Raw genomic sequence first — 24,317 nt, forward strand, 5'->3', positions numbered from 1 at the left:
GAGGTTGGATTTTCTTTTGCATGACCTTAAAGAGAAGAAAAATCTATATCTACAAATATATATATATATATACATTATATATATATATATATATATTATCTCTATTGAGAACTAAAAGCGAAGCTGAGCTGTTAGTCTGTTCTATGAATGCTGGTGGATCTTTTTTCTTCTTTCTGACGTAACTTTCCCTTTCTTTTTCTTACCATTTCACTGTCTTTTCTTTCTGAGCCTTGTAAGTGTAAAAAAAACAAAAACCAACCAATTCCGACTGTTTTTGTCTCGGAGAACTGCAAATAAAATAAAATTTAAAAAGAAACACATGCACACACCCAAACATGAAAAGGGGACTAGAAGCATTAGAAAAAAAGCATCTTCAGTGTGTTTCTGAGCTTTTATAACAAGCTTCCTTTTTTCCATATCGTGCTTTTTACATGCTAATGAGTTAATTTTAATATAAAAATGCAGCTGTCAGCCTTCCTAGGGAATTAAAGAAGAAAAATATTCTTTGTTTGCAATACACACTTGAAGTCTGCGTTCACGTTTTCGAGCATACTAAAACGCCCTGCTCCTGATCAGGTTTTTATGATTGTTGTATTTGCATCCTCTGACTTAATCCAGGCAGAAATGAGAATAATAAAATAAATATAAAAAGGAAAGCGTCAATCTAAGGTTAGATGAACCGATGGGAGGGGGACAAGATCGCTTGCACACTGTGTGCAGGTAGCCCTTGACTTACAACCACAATTGAGCCTAAACTTCCTGTTGCTAAGTGAGACGTTAAGTGAGTTTTGCCCCATTTTACGACTTTTCTTGTCAGAGTGGTTAAGTGAATGCAGGTGTTAGCCACACATTAAGTGAATCTGGCTTCCCCATTGACTTTGCTTGTCAGGTTCCAAAAGGTGATCATGTGACCCCAGGATGCTGCAACTGTCATAAATGGGAGTCAGTCGCCAATCATTGAATTTTGATCACATGACCATGGGGATGCTGCAATGGTCATGTGAAAAATGGTCATAAGTCACTTTTTTCAGTGGCACTGTAACTTTGAACAGTCACTAAATGAATTGTTGTAAGTTGAGGACTACCTGTGTTGCTCAGGATAATATCCAGCATTCCAGGAACACTTGAATTGACGAGTAATTTCAAATGAAGCCTTGTGCAGTGTCCCAGCCTCCTGTAGGAAATTTTATTTGTGGAGGATCTAAATACACTTTGGCCTACTCTGCCTGTGACAGGAGAGGATTCCTAAGGATTCCTGGGCTAGCTGCACTAGATGCCATTAAACTTCACTGAGAACATAACATTGAATGCAGCAATTCAAGGTATTCATTCTTCATTTAACTGAAGACTGATCATTTGACAGATTGGCTGGATCTGCTTGAGTGTCATTCAGCTTCAGGTTATGGTTCCCTTATTTATCACCTATTACCTATGACCATAGAAAATGCCCGCTGGACATGGCATTGGAACAAGGTGCTTTAAGGTTTACATGCTCTGCAAGCCTCCTCAGCTGGATTGGCACAATAAAATATTCAGCTAAAATAGGGTTGTTTCATAGTTTGGGTGTTGGGGAACTGTATTATCTCATGGGGTGGAAGGGTGGCTCAAGAGGTAAGATGCTGGTCTTGTTGGCTGGAAAAACCGGCAGCCCAAGTTCAAGACCTCAGTGCCATGCAATGGGGTGAGTTCCCGTCCTCACCCCAGCCCCTGCCAACTTGCAGTTTGAAAGCATGTAGACGTGAGTAGATTAATAGGTACCACTTCAGTGTGAAGGTAACAGTGCTCCATTATGTCATGCTGGTCACAACAGCAGAAATGTTTTCAGACTGCACTGGCTCAATGGCCATGAAACAGATGGCCACCATCCCATCCCCTACAGTCAACAACAACAGGCGAAGTAAAATCTGCAGAGACTCGTTTACTTTTTACCTTATTGCCACATGAGGTTATAATTTTTGGTCATAATAGAAATTGTTGAAACATTGTTAAATACAACATACTTTAATCCAGGTGTGGAGTTCAAAAATAAGCAAAAACAGCCAGTTTTTCTGGAAGAATATATTGCAATATTGGAAGCATATCAAACAATTGCACCCTATGAGAAATAGGACCCCAACTAAAATCCCCACAATAAGACACAACCAATTCTAGATGATCAAGTGACAACTTTATAGATATATTCCAATAACCAGTACGTACAGATATTAAGCAATATTTATTAAAATACAATCTTTAGTAAAAGCTTCCACATTAGAAAGAGGTTAGGAATTTGTGAGCCTAGGGGGCAAAATAAAGTAACACAAGCAAGTTTCTATAGTACTGTACATTTCAAATCACAGAATGAGGAGAGGAGAACCCATTTTCTTTTACAGCAAGTAGCAAAACTCACTGCAGTGTTCCACCTACCCTCTTAATCTTTCAGAACAAAGTTAGCAGTCCACAAGGAACTGACCCCTGCAGAAATGGACTTTACAGAAAATATGACAGCCCTTAGGTTGGTACATCTGAAGCAGACATTGGAGGAAGAAAAAGAATTAAGGCTGGTGATTTCTGGCACCACAAGGGTGCTGCATCAGATCTGCCAATGCAGCCTCTGCATGAGTCACTGTTCTTTCACTCCGGTGTCTTCCCCAAAAAAAGGCCTCACAAAGCAAATGTAGCCAAGTTGTCAAGTCCCAGGAAGCACCCATCACGGTTCAAGTCAAACAGAAATGTGTTCAAACCCCAGGTTGCTGACTTGTTCCACTTCACTGTACTGCCCCTAGGTTGATATATATACTGCACGAAAGTTGGAAGTTGGCTCAAGAAGTTAACAAGAGCTGGTGCAACTGTACATGACGGACACATTTTAAGAAAGGAACAATGCAAGCCAGAAATAGGATTTCCCCTCAGAGTCACATCAGAAACCTTCAACTTTGCCTTAAGTTGCTGTTTGTCATTCTGTCATTTTATCTTGGCACTAACTGGCTCCTTGCTAATGGGCAAAGACAGCTTCCTGGCTTTTTACGTGCCTCTTCTGGAATGGAGATGGCTCAGTCAGTGATTTCAGTTTATCAACAGGGTTAGGAAAGCTGTGCCCAAGATGTTACTGGTTACTCATCTCGAGTCTAGAAGATGGACTTCTATCCCTATTGGATTAATATATCGGAGGAGTGATCATTCCACCATGGGTGGGTGTGCACAAACATGCCATTGATGGGCAAAAGCTCCAAGTGGCATGTTTTTCCTATTGCCTAGATGAATTGCTTCACAAAGGACTCCTGGTTGGGGATCAGCTGACTTTAAGGGACATGGTGTGCAGACATGTCCAACCCAGTTACAATAAATCAAAACACTTGGGGAGGAAGGCATAAATACAACTGTAGAATGGTATCCCTACCCACCCTGGCCCCCACCCTGCAAAGACAGAATGGGCCTTGGAGCCAAGATGCCACCGACGGAAAGACAAAAGCATTAATAACATTTCCTACATTTACACAAAACCAGCGGGGACAAATTCTCCAACCGTGGGAGAATCTAGTCTTGGCTGAGGACATCACAAGACAACACCAAGCTGCGTAGTAGCAGCAACTAACACACTTAGACCCAATACAGGATAGCTCACACTCTACAAGGCTCTGGTATAATGGCTAGTGTAAAACAGCAGCTTATTCTTTTGGGTGCAGTATGTTCAAGAAGGGCTGCAGTGAACCTGCCAGGTTCACTGTCAGAACAGCAGCCATAATACATAAGGTGAGAAGGTATGCCCGGATTGCAATACAGCTCCCCATTCATTCCACATCCTGCTGAACAGTGTAGAAATGACAAGCCATCAGCTAGATAAATTACCAGCTTTTCATCAATAAATCCAACCTAAACAAACTGCAATATCCAAGAGCAGCCAAGGGGTTGTGGCACACAATCTCTTCTTAATGAAATCCTGGGTTTGATCAGTGGCAACGATACCAGATAAAAGAGGGAGCTAAATGCTGCTGTTTATATCCTTGGCAAAAACAAAACAAAGTCTGACTCAGGTTGGAAAGAAATTTCCCACCTAGAATCAGAGAAAACTTAAAAGCATATCCATATTAGTCCTAAAACCGCTTTCCCACCTCTTTGGAATTTCTTCTATATTATGAAGTATAATCAGTTCTCGGGCTGCCTTAGAGATCTTTTTTTTTCTTTCATGCAGAACTCAGAGATCCGTGTTCTCTGAATAATTCTGTATGGGTTCAAAACAAATTGGGTTTTGCTTCACTTCTAAAAAATCAGTATCCAACATTTTAAGACACAAGGACACTGTGCAATGCTGAAAAAAAAAGGCATTTTTCAGATGGCCAAACTGTTTATCTTACTCTTAAGTATGCACAATGAGTCCACATCTGCTTGTAGTTTTGGAAAGGAGAACAGCAAATCCCCCCACAGGTATCAGCCAATGACCAAAACAGGAATGTGTGTAAGCACCAGGATCCATTCCCAACTCCCTTTGTGTCATCAACCTAATATCCCAGATACTCTCTAGCCATGAAAGGATTTTTTTTTCAAATAAGGTTTTAATTTCATGGACCCCCCAACATGGTATTTCTTGCCTCCGGTGTGGCTGAGACAGCTGAATCTGGAAACAACAGTTGCTGCTGTTGGTGCTGCCTCTCTCTCCAGGAGTCATGAAATCAGATCAAATCCAGATAGTCCAAAGCAGGTGGTGAAGGTACACGGTGGATGGAGTCACATGATGTCACAGCATGAATTCTGCTTCCGGGCCTTCCAGGTCAGGAGAGGTGGGAAGAAATACACACTTATTGCAGGTAGTCCTCAACTTACAACAGTTTATTTAGAGACTGTTCAAAGTTACGACGACACTGAAAAAAGTAACTTATGACTATTTTTCACACTTATGACCGTTGCAGCATCTCCATGGTCACGTGATTTACATTTGGATCCTTGACAATTGACTCAGATGTATGATGGTGGCAGTGTCCCAGGGTCACCTTTTGCAACCTTTTGACAAACAAAGTCAATGGGGAAGCCAGAATCACTTAACAACCTTGTTACTAATTTAAGAACCGCAGTGATTTACTTAACAACTGTGGCAAGAAAGGTCATAAAATGGGGCAAAACTCACTTAACAAATGTCTCACCATCAGAAATTTTGGGCTCAATTGTGATCGCAAGTTGAGGACTATGTCTAGTCATGAGCCGTGCTGGTCATGAATTGGGTCATGATTTTATGAACTTTTTACAGCGGTTGTTAAGTAAGTCAATTGTCCACAATGGATACTTTTTGCCAGAAACCAAAAACAAACACCAGTTTCTGACAAAAAAATTGTACATTAATCATTTGACAATGGGATCCTACCCCAATGGGGTCAATAAAAGCGGCTCAGTCATCAAACACTTAAAATATGATCATGTGACCACAGGGGGAGGCACAGCTGTCAGACCTTCGACTCTGGGTTGTAAGTAGTCCTGGGTAGATCAGTTGTAACTTCTAAGGCTCACTAAGCAACTAGTCATAAGTTGAGGACTACCTGCATAATAAGGAAGCTTTGCGTTCAGTAAGAATTGCATTCTACTCAAAGGCATCTTTTACCACTCTTTAAGCACCTTCCCAATGAGCAACAGTTCTTTGTAAATGTATATTCATAAATAATAGTAACAGCAACAACAACAACTGTATTCTGGCTCTAAATGTGATGTATTAACATTAGTATTTCCCGGCATTTGCCCCAAAGGTGATTTTCAAAAGGCAACTGAACTTTTTTGATTTTTTTCCTTGAAAGTGTTTCTCTTCTTATCCAAGAAGCTTCTTCAAATCTGACTGAATGGTGGGGAATAGAAGGATTTATAATCTTTGTAGTCATCTGGTATCTGAAGGTTGGTTGTTAGCTTCTTTCTGAGAGTTGTTGAGGCCACTTGGGGGTTTATCTGTATCCTCAGAGTCACTTGAATCAGAGTGCAAATGGGTGTGGAACCTTCTTGGGGCTGCTGAAAGGACTGTGTCATAGATAGGAGATAGATGATGTCATATCCCTTCCCTTCTGTTGAGAGGGGGCTGTTCAATTTTAACCTTAGATGGTCTCTCTGACTCCTCTTTCAAACCAGTGAAAACAAAACCTTTTCAAGGGAAAAACTAAGAAAGCCCAGTTGCCTTTTGAAAAGCAACTTTGGTACAACCGTGACCTGAATGATAATCTCCTTAGACTCTCATGGCATTTGATTTCCAGGCCATAATTTCCACTGACTAAAAATACCCCATACATTTATTGCCTCAAACAGTAAATCATTGTAGGAAGATAGGAAGCACTGTCTATATTACAGAACACTGGTCCAAATATACTTACAGTTTTGTAAAAGGCTTTTGACTGATTTCCAAGAATCTCTGACTTGGCCACTAAGTCATCCAGCTTCTCTCCTCGTTCTAACAAGGACTCCATTGTATTGTGCTAAATGGGAAAAAGACACAGCTGAGAGAGAGATCCCTGACTTAGGAACCCAGCTGCAGAAGAGGCAGCAAACACAGGAGCTTATGAAGTGGTGTGGCTACAATTGCTCTGCCTTCTTAGGAGAGCTTAATTTCCAAATTTTCCCTTCACCCACCCTCTCAGCCCTCCTATCAAGTGTTTACGGTTTCCACTTTCTGGTTTGGAAAAAAGCTTAGAAAGCGCCATTGTGCTTTTCATATCAGTTGGGCCTTTGCCTACATTTGCCTCTTAAGGAGACCAACGGTCTATCCCTACCACTATCACTAAATCCATTCTTCTACTTTTACTTTAGTCTCTGCCAAAATGCTACCAAAGAGCTCTTTAAAGAAATTTAACCCAAAACAAAAAGGTTTGTCTCAAAGGAATAGTTTTTCCTAATATTTTAAAATTAGAAGCAAGAATCTGCTTTCTCTCTCCCAGTGCTAAAAATACAACACTCTAGAGACCATGGACAATGGTGGGGAAAATGGCTTCCTTGAGGAAGGACACAAAGCGGGACATTCACTGTTTTACCCCACAACTCAAGAACCTATTCTGTAATATTTCATATGCAGCACACCTTGTGATCTTAACGGTGGCCTATAGATGTTTGTTCCCCTCATAGCCTGTTCACCTGGAAGTGGACTGTCTGTTGCATGACTTTTTTAAATTTTTATTTTTATTCCACCTTTAGCATTTGACAGAAATATTTAATTTCCAGCCTCTCCCCACCATTTTTGAGCAGTATCAATATCCTATTTGTAACCAGTGGGTCACTTTAAATTTCTAACAGGACGAAATGATTAGGATTTATTTCGAAGTAACTGCGGTGTAGCAAAAATATTATTTATATTTGACTGTGTCTAATACAAGACACATGAATCAACTGCTTACAATCCAATCAATATTAATATTTTGATGAAAATTACTCCTAGTGATTCCCTCAACTAAATAACTCTATTGCTCCACAATAACCAAAGAATCCCAGGATTTCAGAGGGATTTTAGGATTGACCGTGCTCTAAGAAGGTGGAGGACACACTATTGACTAGCCACTGAAGATAGTTAACTAGCTACTCTTCTGCACATATTGCTAGAATAAATAGGAAGAAAGCGTCGGAACAACCTACTCTGCGCACTGTGTTATCTGCTCATTGAATGGAAATCCCACCATGGCATTCAGGGCAATGGTGGGGAAGTGGCCTCCTTCAGGAAGTACCCAAAACGGGACATTCACTGTTTTACTCCACAATTCAGGAAGCATTTTGTTCATTACTGGTATCAGAGCATCTCTGCTGACATCACAATAACCAACAAAAAGGAGGTCACAGCTAAGATAAAAATTAGTTATGACCTACTTTTATCTGATTGCATCATGTTTTCATCTTGGCTTAAAGAATTACATGTGATCATTAAGAGACTGAATTAAGAGCTAACCAGTGTCTGGAACACCTAGAACTATATTCACATGTACAAAAAAAAAGAGAAGTTGTTTTGTTTCACGGCCTCAAAGAAAACGATCCTGACGACTTTAAAATAGGATCCGCATTTACTGAGTCTGCACTCTGAATGCCATACACAGATCCCTGTGACAAATAAATCTCCTCGCTAAGGTTTTTCCCTAGAGTTTGCTTTTTTAAAATTATTGTCCTGCTTCCAAATTTTACCAGTACCTAGCAATCTCCATATTAATAGCAAGATGCTGACCACTTACCAGGATAACTTTGGTCTCATCCAATTCGGCTTGCACTTTTGTCATTGCATCGGCATCACGAGGATTCTTAAAGAACAATACAGAATTTTATTTGATGATGTTTTGGCATGACACCAAAAATCGTCATTAATATTACAATATAATATTTAGGAAAGGCAATTTCTTCAAGTATACCAAAGCCATGCAAACTCAGGCCCTATTGTGCTCTAAACATTAGTAAATTTTATTATGATAAATATTTATTCTCTCTGCTCTTATTTCAGCAACCAACCACTTCTATGAAACATAATTTATTCATTTATTTATTTTATTTATTTATTAAATTTATATACCGCCCTATTCCTAAGGGACTCAGGGCGGTGAACAGCGAACGATAAAAATACATTTAATATAAACATTAATAAAAAAACCAATTAAAATATACTAAACACTCTGGTCCTAGATAATTCAAGACATCCCAGTTTAAAATAAAATCAAAAAGCAATATAAAGGGAAAGTTAGGCCAGGCCAGCCTGCTGAAACAGGAATGTTTTGAGGGCACGGCGGAAAGTGCGCAGATCCGGAATCTTCTGTATCTCTGGGGGGAGCTCGTTCCAGATGGTGGGTGCCCCCACAGAAAAGGCTCTCCCCCTGGGGGCCGCCAGTCGACACTGTTTGGCTGACGGCACCCTGAGAAGCCCCTCTCTATGGGAGCGTACTGGGCGGTGAGAGGCTATTGGTGGCAGAAGGCGGTCTCGTAAGTACCCCGGTCCTAAGCCATGGAGCGCTCTAAGACCTTGAAGCGCACCCGGAAGACCACAGGGAGCCAGTGCAGCTTGCGCAGGAGGGGAGCCACATGGGAGCGCCATGCTGCTCCCATAACTACCCGCGCGGCCGCATTCTGGACCAGCTGGAGCCTCTGGGTGCTCCTCAAGGGGAGCCCCATGTAGCATTACAGTAGTCCAGGCGTGAAGTGACGAGGGCATGAGTGACCGTATTTAACGAGTCCCGATCCAGAAAGGGACGCAACTGGCGAATCAGGTGACCCTGATAAAAAGACCTCCCGGCCACAGCCGTCAAGTGTTCTTCTAAAGACAGCCGTGAGTCCAAGAGGACGCCTAAGTTGTGAACCCTCTCCGTGGGGGGCAATGACCCATCCCCAATAGTCAGTGATGGCACCAATTGACTATATCGGGACGTCGGAAACCACAGCCACTCGGTCTTGGATGGGTTGAGCCTGAGTCTGTTCCTCCCCATCCAGATCCGTACAGCCTCCAGGCACTGGGACATCACTTTAAGGGCATCATTGGGGTGGTCCGGGGTGGAGATGTATAGCTGAGTATCATCAGCATACTGATGATATTTCACCCCAAAACCACGGATGATCTCACCCAGCAGCTTCACATAAATGTTGAACAGAAGGGGTGAGAGAACCGACCCCTGTGGCACCCCACATACAAGGGGCCTCGGGGTCGACCTCTGCCCCCCCGTCAACACAGACTGCGACCGATCAGAGAGAAAGGAGGAGAACCACCGCAACACGGTGCCCCCCACCCCTAACGCTTCCAACTGGTGCAGCATGATACCATGGTCGATGGTATCAAAAGCTGCTGAGAGGTCTAATAGGACCAGGACAGAGGAACAACCCCTGTCCCGGGCCCTCCAGAGATCATCTATCAATGCGACCAATGCCGTTTCCGTGCTGTATCCAGGCCTGAAGCCCGACTGGAACGGATCTAGATAAGCCGATTCATCCAAGTACTGAGGAAGCTGTCGCGCTACCACACTCTCAATAACTTTCGCAACGAAGCAAAGGTTGGAGACTGGACGGTAATTAGCCAACACTGCTGGGTCCAGGGAAGGCTTCTTGAGGAGAGGCCTCACCACCGCCTCCTTCAAGGCGGCAGGGAAGACACCCTCTCTCAAGGAAGCATTTATAATCCCCTGGAGCCAGCCTCGTGTAACCTCCCGAGAGGCCAGCACCAGCCAGGAGGGACACGGGTCCAATAAACATGTGGCCGCGCTCAGTCTGCCCAGTATCTTGTCCACGTTTTCCGGAGTCACAGAATCAAACTCTTCCCAGGTAATATTCTCAAGACTTGCCTCCATCCTCCCTCCCGAATCTACCCAGTCAGAGTCCAAATTTTCCCGAATCTGAGCGATTTTGTCATACAGATATTGTACAAAGTCCTCGGCTCTACCCTCCAAGGGGTCCTCCCGCGCTTCCTGGTGGAGCAGGGAGCGGGTCACCCTAAACAGGGCGGCCGGGCGATTATCTGATGACGCAATAAGAGCGGAAAAATAGTTACACTTTGCCGCTTTTTTTTTTATTGCAAAAGTTTTACAATTACATTTTCACCCCTTTTTCCCCCCCGCCTCCCCCCCCAGACTTCCCAACCTCCCTAACCCTCCCTAACCCTCCCCTCCCCCCAGACTTCCCTATAATATACTCATAAAAAACCCTTAATATAACACTTATATATAAACTTAAACCCCTCCCTTCCCTGTATAATTTTTTTCTTTACCTCATCACATTAAAATATTTCCAATACATTATTTTCAAATAAAAGCTATTTGATACTTTCTAGTTTGATATTTGTTCTGAACATATTCTATCCACTTTTTCCATTCCCATTCATAAGTCTCTTGTGAACAATCTTTTAAATATGCTGAAATCTTCGCCATCTCTGCAAAACTGGCCATCTTCAAAGTCCATTCCTCGATAGTGGGCAAAGCTTCATTCTTCCAGTATTTACCTATCAACAATCTTGCTGCTGTTATCATATACAATATCAATTTTGTTTCACCCAATGTAAAACCCTTAACTATACCCAATAAAAACAGTTGTGGAGAAAATTGAATTTTTTTCTTCAAAACATTCTGCATAACCCACCAAATTTTTATCCAAAAAGCCTTAACTTTCCTACAGGTCCACCAAACATGATAATACGTAGCATCCAAACATTCACATCTCCAACATTTTGGCTGAACATTAGGGTACATACATGACAACTTTTTGGGATCTAAATGCCATCTATAAAACATTTTATAGAAATTTTCCCTCAGGTTCTGCGACTGTGTAAATTTAACATTCTGAACCCAAATTTTTTCCCATGTTTCCAACATCACTGGTTCTTCAAAATTTTGTGCCCACTTAATCATACAATCTTTAACTAATTCAGTTTCTGAGTCCCTTTCTAGCAAAACATTATAAAGCCTTTTGATATGCATTGGACCTTTCTCTCTTATATGTCTAACCAATTCTTCCTCATGCAACATAATACCAGTTTTTTGGTCCTCTTTCCATCTCAATTGTAATTGATTATATTGTAACCAAGTTAAATTAATCCCTTCGTCCAACAGTGTCTGCAATGTCTTCAGCTGCCATCTGCCCGCATCTGTAAAAAGAACCTCTTTGTATAAAAACCCCCCGAGTGACATTATATTTGTATTCCACAAAGTATGACCAAGATCCAGCCATAGCGGTATTTTATAATCCCATTTGAATCGATGCTTCTTCCAAACTCTCATCAAAGAGTCTCTAAGTATATGACTTTTAAATACTTTATCAACTTTGTCATCATAAAATAAGTAAGCGTGCCATCCAAATTCAAGATCAAAACTTTCTGCATTCAATATTCCAGCCTTTTTACTTCCAAACCAATCACTTGTTAAGGTTAAAGCTGCTGCATCATAATATAGCTGTAGGTTTGGAAGTTTAAGACCTCCTCTTTCTGGAACATCTTGCATAATTTTCAATTTCACTCTCGGCTTCTTCTCGTTCCAGACGAATTTATTCACTCCAGATTGCCAAACTTTCAATTGTTTATCACTTTTAAGCACCGGAATCATTTGAAACAAAAAAAGAAATCTTGGCAAAATATTCATCTTAACTGCTGCTATTCTTCCAAGTAGAGACAGCTGCAGTTTTTTCCAAGTCTCCATATCTTTCTGCACCTCTCGCCACAACACCTCATAGTTATTTTGAAACAATTTCATGTTTGATTCTGCAACCTGAACTCCTAGATATTTTACCTTAGGTACAGTCTCAAAACCTGCCCTCCTTTCAAGCTCATGTTTGCGATCTTGTGTCATGTTTTTAGCTATCATTTTAGTCTTTTTTGGATTCAATCTAAAACCTGAAACCTTACCATAATCTTGTATAATGTCCTTCATCAAGATTATTGATTCCATTGGTTGTGATAGGGTAACAACCAGATCATCTGCAAATGCCTTTATTCTGTAATCCTCTTGCCTAATCTTTATACCTTTCAAGATATTAGAGTCCCGTATTGTATTTAGCAAGACTTCTAGTGTTAAAATAAATAAAAGTGGGGACAACGGGCATCCCTGTCTTGTTCCTTTTTCAATTTTAAACTCTGTTGTCAAACTTCCATTAATAATGATCTGTGCCTTTTGCTCTTGATAAATTGCCGAAATCGCCTGTATAAATTGATCCCCAAAGTCCATCTTTTTCAAAGTCTTTAATAGAAAATTCCAATCCACTCTATCAAAGGCCTTCTCTGCATCCAAAAAAACCAGCACTGCAGGGATCTGTTTATTCTTCTCAAGATATTCCAATAAATCTATTACTTGCCTTTCATTGTCCTTCATATATCTGCCCTCGATAAATCCCGCTTGATCATCATGAATCACCTTTTGAATTACTGGCATCAACCTGTTGGCTAGTACTTTCGCAAAAATTTTATAATCTGTATTCAAAAGAGATATTGGTCTATAGTTCTCTGGTTTTTTAGGACCGATTTGTTCTTTTGGTATCAAAGATATGTAAGCTGTTGTCCATGATGGGGGTATTTTACCCCCTTGCTGAATATTGCAAAATAAATCTCTAAGTTGTTCCACCATTTCAGCTTGCAAAGTTTTGTAGTACACTGCAGTCAAACCATCCGTGCCAGGAGCTTTGGCTGTTTTTAACTGTTTAATTGCTACTATTATCTCCTCCTCTGTTATAGGATAATTCATTCTTTCCTTTTGTTGATCAGTAATTTTTGTAACTCTTTTATCGTTTAAATATTTTTCTATAAGTCCATTCTGCACCTCCTCTTTACCATATAATTTGGTATAATAGTCCACAAAAGCTTCTTTAATTAATTTTTGTTGAAAGATTTCTTTCCCTCCAATATCAATACTATCAATAGTCCGTATACTTTGTTTTTTCCTCAATGTGTAAGCCAACCATCTGCCCGGTTTATTAGCGTTACAAAATGTGTTATGCTTCGCATATTGTAAGTTTGTTGCAACTTGTTCCGCCAAAAGCATTTGAAATTGGTCTTTCAAAAGTTTTATAGCACTACGTATTCTTTCATCTGTTGGATTTTTAATAAGTAACTGTTCTTTATTCTTTATTTCTATTTCCAGTTCAGATCTTTTCTTTTGTCGGAACAGTCTATGTTTAGAGTTCATGTAGATAAGTACCCCTCTCATATAAGCTTTACTTGCATCCCACACAATTTCAATTGGGGTACCTTTATTCAAATTTATTTCAAAAAATTCTTTCAAATGCTTTTTAAGTTCTGTTGTATTTTTTTCATATCTAAACAAATTCTCATTTAATCTCCAAGAACGTCTCTCAACCTTGTCCATCTCAATTTCTGTCCATACTGGGCTATGGTCAGTCAAAGTTCTTGGAAAAATCTTTGTTCTTTTTGTCTTAACGAGTAAATCATCTGTCAACAAAATAAAGTCAATCCTAGAGAAGGATCTGTGTCTATCAGAAAAAAAAGTATAGTCCAATTCTTTTGGATTATGTATTCTCCAAACATCTTTTAGTTCCATATCTTCTTTCATGTCAAAAAAGGCCTGTGGTAATCTGAGTCTAGACTTTGCCAAACTCTTTTTATCTAATTTAGAGTCGATTACTCCATTCCAGTCTCCCATAATTAAAATAGATCTGTAATCCCATTGCAATATTTTAGTATGTAACATCTTATAGAAATAGTCCTGTTGTTGATTGGGAGCATAAATCCCAATCAGAAGAATTTGGCCATTTGCTATAGACAATTCAATTGCTACAAACCTACCATCTTCATCTGTTTCTATAACTTTAGCTGTAAACTTCTTATTTACATAAATAACCACACCATTCTTTTTTTGCGAAGTTGAAGATATAAAATGTGTTCCTAGTTTGGAGTTTATCAAATATTTTTGATCTTGAGTTGTGATATGCGTTTCTTGTAAACAAATTATATCATTATTAAATTGTTTCAGATATGTAAATAATTTCTTTCTTTTCTGTGCTGAATTCAACTCATTAACATTCCAGGATAAACACTTAAACATCATCAGCCTCTTTCTGGAGCAAAGAGCAAAATAATTGAAGGTCATCCGACAGCTTCGATCTTGCTCCTCCCATAGCTCCAGTCTCTTGTGCAGTACTCTTATCTGCCTCCTTGTCTTGTCTTTCCTGTTGTTGTTGTTGCTTTTGTTTAAGTAACTTAGCTTGAGCTCGAGTTATACGTTGATCCTTAACTTCAATCATCCGAACCGGGTCCAAGATTGGAGAAGATTCCAGCAGGGGCTCATCCAGAAAACCTCCTTCTGCACCTTGCACTTCTTCTAATTCCTGCTTAGACTGTTCTTGCAGTTCTCGTTGAGGTTGCTTCTCTTCACTCTCTTTAATCTCCAAAACTGTAGATGTACGTGGAGATGGTGTTCTTTCCTTAAAAATAGTAGTGTAGAAGTGCTGTGCCTTCTCCACGGTATTCAAACGGTATCTTTCTCCCTTGTATCTGAAAATTATGCCAACTGGTGCGCCCCACCGGAAAGGTATCTGTAAATTTTGCAATTCCTTAACAAGAAAGCCAAATTCTTTTCTGGCTTTCAGCATTTTAGGAGGCAATTCTTTATAAATTCCAATTCGTGAGCCCCCCACTTGTACAGAAGTGTAAAAGGATTTTTGCAGGATATCGTTTCTTATTTCTCTATCTGTAAAATATATGACCACATCTCTAGGTAATTGTCTTTGTCTGGCCACCCAAGAGTTCACTCTGTAAATTTTGTCTATTTTGTGAAAAACCACATCTGGATTAACTTGTAAAATCTTAGCCAGGGCCTCAGAACAAACTTGTCTCAAATCCTGTCTTTCCTCCTCTCGAATTCCTCGAAGCCGTATAGCAAACTCCATTGCCCTGAATTGTATCATGACAATCTCGTTTTCAACTCTTTGCATTTTATTATCAACATCAGCAATTTTATAATCATTGTCTTTCATCTTAACATTAACTTCTGATTTAAGTTCTTCAACTTTAAAATCAACTTTCCCAATAAATTCTGCCAGGCCAGATGCCACTTCTGATATTTTTTTGGTCACCTTGTTTTGATTCTGTTTCACCATATCTTTAACTTCATTAACTTCCTGCATAAACTCCTGATGTGATTTTTGAAGTTTATCATGTATCTCCTGTTGAGATTTTTGAAATTTGTCATCCAAAGTTTTAGAAATAAATTCTTTTAAATCTCCCACATCAAATTCTTTTTTCTGAGTCTGTAGCTGTTGAGCAGGGGGAGGCTGCGTTTCATGTTTGTGTGTGGGGGATCCCCCCCCTGTTGCCTTCCCTTCCTGCTTCTTTGAAGCCATCCTGCCACGTGATCTAGTTTTTCTAAAAAGGGAAGTTCCTTTTCCTTTCCCTCCTGCACAAAGACTTCTAAAAAAGTCCCCCAGATTTGATCAAATAAAGGTTGAAGTAAAGCAAAGTCAAGTATTGAAAAGGGAGAAATTTTCCACTTGTTTCTCTTATTACAAACAAAGCAACTTTGTAGCAACTTGGAAACTTTGTAACAAAACAAGATAACTTCACCAATCCACACTCGCTGGCTCGTTAACTCTGAGCGCCATGTTTTTTCAAAGCACTTTCACTCATTCGCATTTTTCTCAGTTTAAAAAGTCAACAAAGCACTAATACTTGCGTTTCCAAGTTTCAGGATTCAGGTAATTTCACTGTTTGTTAAAGCTGGTTCTTTTCGCTTTAAGTTTCCTGCAGCCGGCTTGTTCTGCGAAAGCAGAATCGTCCCACGTCGCCCGGAGTTTCAGCAGGTTGGGAGGGAGCCACGCCTGTTCTCTCCCCAGAAACTTCCCTGGGGGGTTGCAGGGGCTCGACCTCTTCTTCCTCAATCCTACGGATTTGGAAGTTTTCGAGCCGCTTCCTCGTCTCGGAGCGGCTCTACGGGCGGCGGGGCTGGCGGAGCTTCAAAAGGCGCCGCCGTCGCCGAAGACAGGGAAACCGGAAGTCTCACACTTTGCCGCTTTTATTGCCACCAGGTAGATCTTAATATGAGACCTTACCAGTGTTCGGTCAGATTCAGAACGGCTGGCCCTCTAACTGCTCTCCAGGCGTCTTTTCCGGCGTTTCATCTCCCTCAGCTCCTCGGTGAACCAGGGAGCCAGGTGAGATCGACGCCGGGTCAGAGGCCGCAAAGGCACAACCCGGTCCAAAGCTCCAGCGGCCGCCCTATCCCAGGCAGCCACTAGGTCTTCAGTCGAGCCGTGTGCCAGAGCCTCAGGAAATGGCCCAAGGTCCGTCTGGAACCTCATCGGTTCCGCCTCCCTGCGGTGGGGTGTGGCGGTTTGAAGGTCAAAGCAAAAGAGGGAGTGATCTGACCATGACAAGGGCTCGATCGCTATATCTCGAGACCACTCAGCCACTGACCAGAGACAAAAACCAGGTCCAGAGTGTTTCCCCCCGTGTGAGTAGGGCCATGAACTAATTGGTCAGGTCCATGGCCTTCATGTAAGCCATGAACTCCTGAGCCACCTCAGACGCCTCACCGACGGATGGCAGGTTGAAGTCCCCCATGACCATAAGTCTAGGGGTATCAATCGCCACCGTGGCTATAACGTTGAGTAGTTCAGGCAAGGCCGTTGCCACGTGGCAGGGAGCCAGGTACGTAACCAGCAGGCCCATCTGCACCCCATGACCCCATTTCACAAGGAGGGACTCACATCCGGCCGTCTGAGGAACAGTGGCCTCCCTCGGACCAAGACCCTCTTTAATGATAACTGCCACCCCGCCACCCCTTCCCTGTGACCTTGGCTGATGAAATGCCCGGAAACCGGGTGGGCACATCTCTACGAGAGGGACTCCCCCCTCCTGGCGCAACCAGGTCTCCGTAATACCCACCAGGTCCGCTCCCCCCTCCTGAACAAGATCACAAATGAGGGGGGCTTTATTTACCACGGACCTGGCATTGCATAGCATCAGCCGATAATAAAAAACAGATGCAGTCAACAATGTGAGATCAGAAATATTAGGAAAACAGCCTCTTAGGACCATGCCAAACAAGAAACCAATCTGGGTTGTTGTTTTTTTTTGGGGGGGGGGGGGAGAAGGTGGCACCAGATAACACCATTGCAGATTGTATATTTTAAAGGTTAAATCATGCATTATAGGCATTGAGGACTGGGTATAAATAAAATCAGTTTCTATTCATCATATGATGGTAAAAAGACATTGGATTGAGGAGTGCAGAAAAGAGCAACCAGGATGATTGGGGACTGGAGGCTAGAACATATGAAGAATGGTTACAGGAACTGGGCATGGTTAGTCTAGTGAAGAAAAGGACCAGGGGAGACATGATAGCAGTCTTCCAATATCTCAGGGGCTGCCACAGAGAGGAAGGGGTCAAGCTATTTTCCAAGGCACCTATAGGCAGACAAGGAACAATGGATGGAAACTGATCAAAGAGAGATTCAACCTAGAAATAAGGAGAAATTTTCTGACAATGAGAACAATCAACCAATGGAACGTCTTGTCTTCGGAAGTTGTGGGGGCCTCATCACTGGAGGCTTTCAAGGAGAGATTGGACTGTCATTTGTCAGAAACGGTGTAGGGGCTCCTGCTTGAGCGGGGGGCTGGACTAGATGACCTACAAGGTCCCTTCCAACTCTGTTATTCTGAGATCAAGCTGATTTCCTGAAACCTTTACCGATTTTTTTTTCTAACAATTTATATTCATTCCAACCATACCTGATATTTACTAAGGTATCCATCCAATGCTGTATAGGTTATCGTTGTTGGAGATCCAGAAGGCCAGTCTATCCGACTAACTTGCCTAGAAAATTCATCAAGTACCTACATACAGAAGACCAAGAGAAACCTAAGAATCCTTCTATGCAGATTTTCAAAGATGTCTTACATTCTTTTGAAGGAATTCTACACATCACTCCCCAAAAATAAAATAGAGATATCATATTACATTTTTCCTAAAGCTTAGACACCATATTGGAATTTATAAATTCTAGAATTATATAGCAGGGAGGGACTATATGAAATGAAAAGCAGAAAGAACAATGACAATGATTAATGATTTTGCTTTTGACACAGATGGCAATGACTCAGACAATCTGATGCTAGTGAGATAGTTTATTTATTATTAGACTTCTATGCTGCCCATCTCACTGAGGTGATAATCTACACATAAGAGTTTATTTAAACCCAATTCAGGTAACAGAATTAAATTTCAGAATGCATTTTACATAGAGTTAATGGACTTCAAGTTATTGAAAGTATTCTAAGACACAATACTTTAAGCTTCCTCTCACTGAAAGCAATCTTGAGCATACAAGACTGAAATTCATTTTAATGTATTTTTTTTCTCCACCAACCTCCCCTGCATCATCACACACAGTCAGTCTGAGTGGGTACATGTGGCAGTCCCAATGGGAACATTGCTGTGTAAACAACTTTGTTGCTGCTGCTTTACATCTAGCATATTTCATTCCCTGGTTTTTCAAAGTCTTTATTAATTCTAAATGACATTTTACCCTAGGCTAGGCTTGGATTATAAAATATGATTAATGCTTTAATGTGATGTCCGAATTGAGTCAGAGCTCTATTTACAAGCAATTTTAACTATGAAAGCACCTACTCTGCATTATCTTGCAGTCCATCTGTAGATATTCAAATCCTCCCTGCACAAGCTGGTATTTACCTTATCCAACAAAGTGAAACAAACCCGGGATGGATATTCATGATCTGCAATTACCACTCCAGCCAAACCATCATTCCGTACATAAACATGGCAGAGGTATTCTGAAATGAAGAATAACATGAACAATGTACATTTTCCCCATATAAAATTCCACAGAATTGGTGAAAAAGAACCACAGACTCTCCCAACTCATCAGTCCCTTTGTTTTTTAGATACAAGTTGGCTGAGCTCTTTAAGTCTCAACCAATTCTTTAAGTCTGAACATAAGATTCATTTAGGAAAAAAAGAGAATCAGCTTCCAAGCAGAAGAAATAGGAGTCTTGCTTGGGCACATTCCAATATGTTCTGATTTGATATTATATGAATACATGACCAGAGTTCAACACACTCAAAGTTCCATTAAACACACACACATATACACACACACAGCCACAAGGAATATGAGCATATAGATGTAACTTTAGAGAAATAAATAAATTTATAATTATAGTTATAGCTGCTGTAAAGAAGATTGGAAGCCATTTTGTATATTTTTTTCTATTTTTCTTTCTTTCTTGCACTTTTAGTTCTGATTTCTTTTTTCTTCCTTATTCTATAATTAGTTTGTATTAGTTGTTAGCTTTTACTTTTTTTCAAAAAAAAATTTAAAAAAAAAAAACTATTTAATTTTTTTTTTAACATTTATGTAAGATTTAACAGGACTGAATACTATACACAATTCATCTTCTGTTATTACAATTTACCTTACAAAAAATCAGAACATGTAACATGTTTGGATGAAGTAGTTCTAACTTGAACTATTAGCAGTGTGTGATGGATTCTTTAACCAAGAAGAGCAGTTTTAGAAGGAACCTTTTTACTGTCTCAACTTCCAACACAAAGGATCCTGTGATGCTGTCATTCAACTTTAATAGCAATCGCCAACTTGCCAGATACTAATATATTCACCAAATTCCTAAGAAATTCAGTTATTTAATTCAGTTTGAGCTAGAGAAATCATCCAGAACATTCCCTTAGATAACTTCCAACATGCTTTTTCCCCCTTACAGAGTAGTTATCTACATCTTCTTTATCAGCATTATTCTCAATGTCAAGCCCTACATATTTGCAGACCTTATTTGCAGACCCTTATTTGTTTACTATAGTTCTAAGGCAAACCACTGTGTATGCCTACCTTGTTCCTTTACAGAAGCTCTGCTTCCAAGCTCTGAACGCTCTACTATCAGTTGACTTGTGAAGGTCATAAATTCTTGAACACTGAAAGTTAATAATTAAAAAAATATCACAATTAGTTATCAAACCATCTATATTCAAATGCAAAGAAAATAAATTTTATTAGCAGAATCAGCTGCTAATAGAAGATAATAATTACATCATAAAAATTGTAATAGCATATGATGTAGGAGATGACCAAGCTAAGCCCAAGGGAGGGGTCAAGTGCATCATCAGTCTGGAGTCCCTTCGCACTTATAAGACATCTAAGCCCAGCCTGCCTTGAATTCCACTGACTCTTATCTACTGCCAATTTGCTTTGACTGTTGGGAGTTCAGATTCTTGTAAATGTTTGCATGCATTAAACCTGTATTCATTTGAACCATTCTGGTTCCTGATTTCTTACGCTTGACATATGGTTTTATTTTAAAAAAAAAGATACTAATTTTGAAAAGCAGCATACAAATCATTAAAAAAGCAGCATACAAATCTATAACAGTAAAATAAGGCCAAAGATAAATGAGTGGAAAAAACTAATCAATTCAATGTATGTTTTTATGAGTAAATTTGGCCTACACTGCAATACAATAAGAGTGCAAGTAACTTCAAAAAGTATGAAAAGAGAAAATGAATTCTGATAAACTGTTTTCTTTTCAAACTCCAGTAGTTCCATTTTACAATATCATTTTGCAGGAAGATGGGCTCAACATTCAAAGGTTAAATGCAAAACTATATTTAGCCATGTATATTTAGAATCAACAGATACAGCCTAAACAAATTCAAAACTGCTAGCATTCTGCTTGCAGGTACAAGGACATATGAATGCATCTGTTCAGATTACTCCCAAATAGGAAACAGTGTTAAACCTTAATAGAATTCATAGGTGATGCACTTTAGAAACAGAAACATGAATGTGAGATCTATCATTTAATAGTTATTTATCGCTACTTGGATTTAGAAGTTACATTAAAAAAAAGTATTACAATCTTGATTTCAATGCAACAAATTCAAAGGGAATGTCACAGTGCAGTTACAGGAAAGCATCAGGGGGAGAAAGCTAACTGATCCTAAAATGGAGCGAAGACCTACCTGGATCTCTGGAAGAAACTAAATGATGAGATATCATAAGCAGCTTTCAGTAAGTGCACTTTGGGATCTCCTTTGTAAAGAACACTTAGACTGTAAAGCTTCATCTTTTTATCTGTTCAACCTTTTTCGATAACCTGAGCAAAGAAAAAAAGCCACCCACCTTAATCAGTAATAAAGTAAAATATTACAAGGATAAATGCAAACATGAATTCCTAACCAGAGACCTATAATCCTTTTACATGGATACTTTGTACAACAGAAAACAAAGGCTAGCAAAACAAACTCTTGTATTAAATGCAATGTACTTATTTACCTGAAGGTTTATCTAGATCTTGGGGTGCATGATTGTCCTCTGAATTAAGAATGAAATTACTCTGCAACTAATCTTGATATTAAAGCACCTGATTCATTCTTCCCAGAATAATAGAAGTGGAGGTGAGTCAGAAATTGCACTACAAACTGGAAGGACAAGTTGCCTGATCTAGTTAGGAAGCAGTAAATAAATCTACTCCCAATCCAGGATGATTTGGCACTTATTCAAAATTCCTTCTGCCTTTTTTGAACCTTATGGGTAATCCTTGACTGGATTCCCTTTTATCTTATTTCCATCCCTCTGCATGATAATCCAACTCTAAATGTGAACGATGGAAGGTACTTTTCCATACCAATAGGCTTCCCTTCTAAATTTTCTAACCTGAGGCACCCTTGTCTATGGTTTAAATGTCACATTTCCCAACTGATTCCTGACTTCTCAGCTGAGTACAGGTAGTCCTCAATTTACAACAGTTTATTTAGTGACCGTTCAAACTTACGTCACTGGAAAAAGTGACACATTTTTCAGTTACGACCACTGTAGATCCTCATGGTCACATGATCAAAATTCAGACACTTGGCAACTGATTCATATTTATGACGGTTGCAGTGTCCAGGAGTCACGTGATCACCTTTTGCAACCTTCTGACAAGCAAATCAACCAAGATTTGATCAGAAAAAAGAAGTATTAACAACCGTTAATTTACCAACTGTGGTGATTCACTTATCAACTGTGGCAAGAAAGATTGTAAAATGGGGCAAAACTCATTTAACAAATGTTTCACTTTGCAACAAAAATTTTGGGCTCAGTAGTGTCATAAGCTGAGGACTACCTGTATGTGAACAGTGACCATATTTTCTTGAGAAAAATAAAGGGCAACACTTCACCCAAAGGGGGCAAATCTGAATGAGGTTTGTAAGGTTAAAACCATTTAACAGTTTATAACTTGACTTTACAAAGGAAAATCCAAGAGCAAAAACTTCCCATATTCCAACACAAAGACATCAAACAGTATGCAAATTTGTTTCAACAAGACCATTCAATTTCCATTATTTTTCCCATGAAGACTAAAGACTCTGCCCAAAGGGTTACCATTTGCAGGTAGTCCTTGATTTACAGTTTGTTTAGTGAACATTCAAAGTTACAACAGCATTAAAAAATGCGAGTTACAATCATTTTTCAGTTATGACCTGTGCAGCATCCCCCATGGATCATGTGATCAAAATTTGGACACTTGGCAAGTGATTCATATTTATGACTGTTGCAGTGTCCCGGAATCATGTTGTGAGCGTCTGGCAAGCAAAGACAATTGGGGAAGCCAGCTTCATTTAACAACTAGGTAACTAACTTATCAACTGCAGTGATTCACTCAACAACCATGGCAAGAAAAGTCATAAAATGGGGCAAAACTCACTAACAAATATCTTACTAAATAGAATTTTGGGCTCAATTGTGGTCGTAAATCGAGGACTACCTGTACAAGGGGACAAGAAAGGCCCCAAGTGAGTTTTTGAAAAATGAATCAGGGCAGCTTTCTGAAATAAAGGGCCGTCTTTTGCCATAAAAGACGGGGATGATGGGCCATTAGTTCGTTTTAAGATTTGTTTTTTTCCACGCTCCATTTTAAGGCCCCTCCCAGACCCAGAAGCCAAACCGAGAGGCCGCCATGCATCCCCCACCCGCTGCATTCGCACCCCCGTCGGCCACTCCAGTCTCCTGCTGGGCCTGCACCCACCACACTCTGGGAAGCCCTTAGTAAAGCCTTTCCCGACTCCCTCAGGCAGCTGGCTGGGGATAATGGGCGTGGGTGTCCAACCAGGCCGGAAGGTCTCTAAGGCAGTATAACAATACCAGGGTGGGGTCTTCGCCGCGCTCTCGCCCAACAAGCCGCTTCACTTCCCGAAAGGACCCACCTCACGACCCGAGGGGAGCCCGGCTCGGCCCCGCGTCGCCTCGGATACGGCTGAGCGGCCCGAAACAGTGATGGAAGCGGAAGCCGGTACGCCCTTTGACCCCGTGACAGAAGAGCCGGAAGAGCTGCCAACTCGACGGCTGGCTGAGCCATAGAGTTGCGAAAAATATAGAGCTAGGAAAGGGAAAGAGTCGCCGCGCGCCACCTGCTGCCGCGCACGCGTCTGGGCATTCCTCGGCGCCGTTGGAGGGGCAACTGTTGGCGGAGCTGTTGGAGGGCGCGGGGGTGGGGGGAGAGATCTCTCGGGATCTCCCGTTGTCGGACTTTTCTTCCCGTTATCTGGGAGTTGTAGTCAATCACAACGGTGGAGTCCCACGTGAATAGGCTTTGTAAATGCACGACCACAATTGAGTCCAAATGAATAGGGCGCTGTCACAAAGAAGGGGGGTCAAATTATTCTCCAAAGCACCAGAATTCAAGACAAGAAACAATGAACGGAAACTACTGAGGGAGAAAAGCAATCTGGAATTAAGGAGAGATTTCCTAACAGTGGGGACAATTAACCAGTGGAACAGCTTGCCACTAGAAATCGTGGGCGCTCCATCACTGGAGGTTTTTAAGAAAAGACTGGGCAGCCACCTGTCTGTAATGGTATAGGGTCTCCTGCTTGAGCAGGTGGGGTGGAGTAAAAGACTTCCAAGGTCAAGAATAC

At 40.7% G+C, this 24,317-nt stretch overlaps 1 protein-coding gene across 3 annotated transcripts; it reads right to left on the reverse strand.

Annotated features, from left to right (window-relative positions):
- Positions 1-2,150: 2,150 nt before the first annotated feature.
- Positions 2,151-23,827, reverse strand: YKT6 (YKT6 vesicular SNARE protein). Of its 3 annotated transcripts, none has more exons than XM_034436947.3 (8): positions 23,607-23,827; positions 21,381-21,514; positions 20,254-20,336; positions 19,080-19,180; positions 18,116-18,220; positions 8,154-8,219; positions 6,321-6,422; positions 2,151-4,740 (listed from the first exon to the last, which is right to left on the reverse strand). In XM_034436947.3, the coding sequence occupies exons 2-8, from the start codon at positions 21,482-21,484 to the stop codon at positions 4,705-4,707; spliced, it is 597 nt and encodes a 198-aa protein (XP_034292838.1). In that variant the 5' UTR covers positions 21,485-21,514; positions 23,607-23,827; the 3' UTR covers positions 2,151-4,704. The 3 variants fall into 3 exon arrangements, with proteins under 3 accessions (XP_034292838.1, XP_034292837.1, XP_060549509.1); XM_034436946.3 differs by having other exon boundaries at positions 23,545-23,729; XM_060693526.2 differs by having other exon boundaries at positions 23,429-23,700.
- Between the last annotated feature and the right edge of the window lie 490 nt (positions 23,828-24,317).

Source organism: Pantherophis guttatus, chromosome 9 (genome assembly GCF_059756535.1).
Source record: "Pantherophis guttatus breed Tessera chromosome 9, ASM5975653v1, whole genome shotgun sequence".
Classification (NCBI taxonomy): domain Eukaryota; kingdom Metazoa; phylum Chordata; class Lepidosauria; order Squamata; family Colubridae; genus Pantherophis; species Pantherophis guttatus.

What these genes read in the sequence shown, in the direction of transcription:
- YKT6 (XM_034436947.3), bottom strand. Translation starts at nt 21,484, where the DNA reads ATGAAGCTTTACAGTCTAAGTGTTCTTTACAAAGGAGATCCCAAAGTG. An exon ending in AGCTTCTGTAAAGGAACAAG is followed by an intron (nt 19,181 to 20,253) that starts GTAGGCATACAC and finishes TCTTCATTTCAG; the next exon opens with AATACCTCTGCCATGTTTAT. An exon ending in ATGAGACCAAAGTTATCCTG is followed by an intron (nt 6,423 to 8,153) that starts GTAAGTGGTCAG and finishes TTTCCCATTTAG; the next exon opens with CACAATACAATGGAGTCCTT.